Source organism: Teleopsis dalmanni, chromosome 1 (genome assembly GCF_002237135.1).
Source record: "Teleopsis dalmanni isolate 2A chromosome 1, ASM223713v2, whole genome shotgun sequence".
In the NCBI taxonomy this organism is placed as follows: Eukaryota; Metazoa; Arthropoda; class Insecta; order Diptera; family Diopsidae; genus Teleopsis; species Teleopsis dalmanni.
In genome coordinates, this window is record NC_051846.1 from 2695881 (window position 1) to 2702158 (window position 6278).

Here is a 6278-nt window from a genome sequence, read left to right on the forward strand (position 1 = left end):
TGTTGAGCGAAACCACAAAATTAAAGGAGGAAAATGAAACTAAATCAAATCGTACCATGCCAAGATGGGACAGTAGCCAACACAGTAGCCATAAACGCAGCTGCGCATAATTCGCCAATTTTGGTCTTTTTTGGAGCATAAAATTTTCAATTCTATTTTCAGTTGAAAATTTCTTTTATATTCCCTACGAAGGCATTGGCAGGCAAGAGCTTCAGGAATGGCACCAGTAAAATCCAATACAGTGAAGACATGCTTATGACGTTGTTGACTACTTTCAAGCATTTCATATTGTTGTTGTTTTTATTTTTGTTCTGTTGGGGGCCGTTAGGGAAATTCTTTAGTTTTCGTCTTCATGCGATTTTGTAATTTGTATAAATTTCCATTTTCGGTAAAGAAAATCCGCCACTAAAGCAGTTCAGTTCAACTCAGTTCGGTTCGGTTTGGTTAGGTTGACTTTGTTTTGGTTTGGTTAAATTTTGAGTTTGTATTTGGTTTGTTATTTGGATAAGAATTTGGCTTGTTACGCCTCATATTCGTTAGTACACACATTTACAATATGCTAAGTGCCAAAATAGTTAATTTAAAGTAAGATTTTAAGTATTTCTATAACAAATATTGACTGTAGTTACAGAGCACTCACCAAAAGAAGTAAGAGACGTTAGAGACGAATATTTTCATACCTAAAACTTCTTTAGATTGTAGGGTTAAGTTTTTTCACTAAAACTACACTTTGTTATTGGAGTCTTCCTAAACGAGCTTGAAATTTAACCGGGTTTTCCTATTCGTTCTTTATTCTAAATATTAACATTATACCAAACAATGTTTAACTCATACGACTTTATTACAATCGAAGCTTTTGAATAATCCAAACAAAAGCTACCAATTACTAAAAATGAGTTACTAACTATGAATTGTTGAAAATTAGGTACTAGTTACTAATTATAAGTTATTAAGAATTAGTTACTAGTTACTAATTATTAGTTATTGGAAACTAGTTACTATGAACTAGTAACTACTAACTATGAATTGTTGAAAATTAGGTACTAGTTACTAATTAAAATTTTTTAACTAGTTATTGGAAACTAGTTACTATGAACTAGTAACTATGAATTGTTGAAAATTAGGTACTAGTTACTAATTATGAGTTTTTAAGAATTAGTTACTAGTTAATAATTACTAGTTATTGGAAACTAATTACTGGCTACTAATTACAAGTTATTACAAACCAGTTACTAGTTACTAATTGACAAGTTTTTAGAAACTAGTTATTGGTTACCAATTACTAGTTATTAGAAACTAGTTACTGGTTACTAATTACAAGTTATTAGAAGCCAGTTATTAGTTACTATTCGACAAGTTTTTAGAAACTAGTTAATGGTTACTAATTGCAAGTTAATAGAAATTAGTTACCGACTACTAATTGATAAGTTATTAGAAAGTAGTTAATAGTTACTAATTGATAAGTTATTAGAGAGTAGTTACTAGTTACTAATTACAAATATTAGAAACCAGTTACTAGTTACTAATTGATAAGTTATTAGAAAGTAGTTACTGGTTACTAATTACAAATATTAGAAACCAAGTACTGGTTACTAATTACAGATGGTTAGAAATTAGTTATTAGTTACAAATTATAAGTTATTAGAATCTAGTTACAAGATACTTATCACAAGTATTCAAAACTAGTTAATAGTTTCTAATTACGAGTTATTTGAAACTAACGACTAGTTATAAAATGTTGCAAGAATTTCTTTAAGATAACTTTTTCCTTATAGCCTTTCTATATGATCACACTGATGCCAGTAAACTAATTTGGAATCATTTCCTATGATGACGTACAGTCTCCATTTCATGTATTGTGTTTACGTATTTCCTTTTTTCATTTTTACACATTTTTTTTGCAAATCAAATAACACTATCACATTGGAGTCATAGTTTCGATTTAGAGTTTTGAATATTGGTTCTTAAAAGAAATATTAAAAAATATTTTAAAAACAGACTTAATTATTACCACTTTATAAAACAACTTTCAGCCATTCTATCACTAATTACTAGATTGTTAAAGGATTACAAGGATGTTAGTAGTGACAGTTTACTTATTTTGCTTTATAATACAAATAAAGTGATAGTTTGAAATTTATTTTGATAGGCCCGTAACCAAAAACTCACTTCCAGAGATTTTAGTCGAAATACGAAAAATTTTCGACGAAATTTTCTAAATTTTTTTTCAACACAAGATCGACATCTTCTTCTGCGTTCACTGTAATACCTAATGGTATCGAAATTACACAATTTTTAATTACAATTTCTGTCAGAATTTTTATTATTTATCTTGACCAATTATTATATATTATTATGACCAAATATGAATTGACAACACTTCTATTGTGATTGTTCAAAAATATATGAAAATACTTAATTTCAGAAAATCCCACTAAAAGCGTTTGTTAGGAATGAATGGAGATTTCTACCGCAATGTGAAAAGTTCATTCCGTAAATAATCGATAAAGATGAGATCATGAAGCTTAATACCTAAGGGTTAAGGCTTATATAAGCCAGAAAGCATGGGCAGGACGCAGTCGGGCTTGGACAGAATGGGCAGGGGATGGACTTTTTACACAAGTACGGTGGTTAGATTAGTTGTAGTTTGCTTGAAAATAAGTCTTGTCACTGTTCTTGACCAATTCCACAACCCCAGGAAAAGGTTCGACAAAACCACACCATTACTTATTCTTGATAGATAACGGCATTTTATCACCGATGACAGCATTAGAGATACACTTAGTTTATCGGGTAATTTTGTATGGAACTTTACTCCCTTCCAAACCATACCATTACTTATACTCGGTAGATAATGGCATTACATCATCGAAGTTTAGAGATATACTAAGTTCATCGGGTAATTTTGGATGGGACTTTACTTCCTTAGGCTCCTTCATTGGCTATGTGCCTGTATTTCAATTAGTTATGATTCTTTTGGTAATATAATTTACTTATATTTTGTCTTTGTATAACATCAATGCGGCAGATAACTTCACCTATCATTTTCATATTTTCATTAAGTCAAAATATATATTAAATGTAAGCTAATTTTTATGTACTAAAAATAAAAAAATCTGAATCTTCAAGGATGGCTTTTGGTCTCAAACTAATACATTTTCTAAATTCTAATACAGTGATTCTTAACTGATCTTTTGTAAAATATTTCATTACACTTTGTCGTTTACAAATATTCATTAACTTGTGGTAATCGGGAATCTCCTTTTAAGGCTCAGCCTAACTGCAATTGCCATCATCGAAAGACTTTATGAGAACTGTAAATGAGCTTGAAATAAAAACTAACGATTCTGAGAGCCGTTAAAACATTTGCCATTTCTTGTGCAAAATGTGCCATAAAATATTATTTACTTTTGATAAGCAAAAAGCTAAAGATTAAGGCTTATGCCTATTGTCAACGCAGAAATTAGTATTTTGGATATAAGAAGCTAATAATCACAGTTCCCACATGTTACGAAAATGTGGGCCACAATCTAAACGCAAATTTCTGCAAATTGTCAATTACTGTAAGGCATAAAAATATATGAATCCGGCTTTGTTTTTTATTTTTATAGCAAAACACGCGGCTGGATTTCGCAATACTTGGGAGATGGCATACCACAGCCTCCAACTCTTCTACCGTGGAATAGTAATCCAGTGAAGTACACTTCCGCGACTGACTTGCGACTATGAGCCATACCCGTGCATGCGTAACTTTGTGATAACATCTCAAAACGGCCGAAAAATCCTTTGTTATGGTCTTTTTGTTGTGTGCTTTATGCGGATTACCTATGCGAACAATACCCAAGTAGGAGCAGCATAATGAACGCATAAAGCCATAACCGAAAATATACTAACCGATTAACCGTACCGTTACATTGTTATTTTCCTATTAACGCAGCACAAAAGAAAAAAGCACAAAGTAAAGTATCTTCCATGTGCGAGAATAAAGAAAGCCAATAAAGCGTTAACACGCTCAGCTCAAAAGAATGGTTGGCCGTTTTTCTTCGACGGATAATGAGAAGCAAATATTTGTGCATGTCGGGCACAAAAGAGTCCAATGGTCCACTGACATATTCCAGCATACGAGCTCAAACAATTGGGAGGATGGTCGCGCGTATTTACGCAAAGACAGTAGTCGAGCTTTACATAAGCAATTAACGGTGAAAAAGAAAAGTAGTAAAATTCCAAGAAGCCAAAAAAGTTTCATTTAATTGGCAACACTGCAGAGATTTTGTGCGCCAGCGGCAGCTTAAGGAAATATAGTAGCATTTTGGCGTTGCCACAGCAAAAAGAAATACGTGAAGGACAATAATTTTCGGACTAATTTGAGCCACGTAAAGCAGTTTCAACGGGAGTGGATTGTGGCGTTACTCGTACATGGCTTGGATGCAATGGCAAAGTCGGTAGCGATAGTAACAATTAACTGTTCTTAGCACTGGAATGCCACTGAACTAATTAACACCGCTGTGTGGTTTGCTGGACACATATGCTCTTGTGTCTGTTTCGAAGCGATAATTATGTTAGAGTCAAGCTGGTAATTATCGCTAATTGGAGTCACCGTAGTTTGCTTCCACTGCAGAATGTAATGAATTGCCTACTGCAAATGCAGGCAATAGTGTAAATGATATCGAGAACTGATAGTTGGCATAATTATTATATGCCCTTCAGCGATTTGAAAAGTTAAGTGACTTTGACACTACAATAATTTAATAAACTAATATAGCAGATAAGGCATGTGGTCCAAAAAATTTTTTCCTGAAACTGTATACAACATTTCAATAACAAAAAAAAAAATAATTTCACTAAGTAATCAATAGAAAATTCTAAATTATTAAAAATATTGTCATATACCAAAATATTTACTGAAATATTTTTTAACAAAAAAAATTGTAGAAAACAACACCGTTAAAATTCTAGTTTTGGACTCTTTTGTTTGCAGCTTCAAAAACATTTATAGGTCCTTGCAAAATTTCCAGTACAAAAATAATATGTGTGACGCAAAATCACTTTTCGGTTCAGAGCCGTACTTTAGATGTATGTTAAGTATATGTGTTAATAAGAAAAAAATAAAAAATTGTTTAATAATAAAATATTTTCTTAGCTTTAAACAAATTTCCTGTTGTCAATGATCCCACAATTGTGGAGGTGCTATTGCTAGGTTTCGTCTATATAGTCGCATACATATTTCTGTTGCATCTCTTTGTTGTGATACTAACGACTATCTATTTCTGTGTCAGTAAGCTCTTCCGTTCAAAAACTAATATAGATTGTGCCGTGCCTTGTTGTGAGCCGCGTCAATTGGGAGGAGGAGGAAATTACCCGCCTTATATTGTGTCACGTCCTCGAAGAGTGATGAAGACAACTTGTGCAAAGCAATCTCAAACCGAGAAGAAGACTGCTAGGAAGAGGACGATTGGTGTTGGTACAACGAAATCTAGGACTATGGTTTTTAAACCTCTATCTAAACCAATTTTGAAAAAGTGTCGCCAAATTGGTAAGCAAAAGAAAAATGTGACTTTTGCACTCGGAACCAAATATTAAAGATATTTGCCGTTATAATAGCATATGAGATGCATTCAGAACAGTATATATGAAGAGATCTATAACTTTATTGACCATGAAATGCTGCAAAATTTGCAAGTACTTACATTTTGTAATGTTTTCGCTCTACTGTCAGATATACTAACAAAATTATTCCATCAAAAATAAACAAAATATCACAACTAAAGTCTATTATTTAAGTTACTCGTATATAAGCAAAAGTAATAAACGATTATACACTGAAATCTATTAGATCTTATCTAAAATTTTTGCATTTATCAATTTATAAAATTTATTTTTTTTATATGTTGATTTAATCACAGGTTTCTTTAAATACTTATAGACAGAACGAAATTTATACACACAAATAAGAGAGATATATCTTAATGCCTTTTTTGCTCGTAGAAAGTAGCATATAAATCCTTTTATGAGTAAAAAAATCTGTATCAAAACCATATTAGACAATGATATTTCATTCTTATATCTATAAATGATTATATAGTTTGTAATAATGGATATGAGACACACTAATGTAATATGATATTGTGCTAAGTTAATAATTCATATGGGTAAACATGTTTAACCAAAAAAATTGCAAAAGAGTATTAAGTCGATGGTTAAACATTTTAATACTTAGTCTATTGTGAAACAAGAAGTTAAAATACATAACATATATACCAACTTCATCAAGTAGTTTT

General features: G+C 31.6%; 1 protein-coding gene across 1 annotated transcript; it reads left to right on the plus strand.

Moving 5' to 3' along the window:
• The first annotated feature begins 4915 nt into the window (after nt 1–4915).
• LOC119670994 lies at nt 4916–5819 on the plus strand. The gene is made up of 2 exons (XM_038081470.1): nt 4916–5073; nt 5141–5819. Exons 1-2 carry the CDS (start codon nt 5028–5030, stop codon nt 5578–5580), a joined length of 486 nt encoding a protein of 161 aa, XP_037937398.1. The 5' UTR covers nt 4916–5027; the 3' UTR covers nt 5581–5819.
• The last annotated feature ends 459 nt before the right edge of the window (nt 5820–6278 follow it).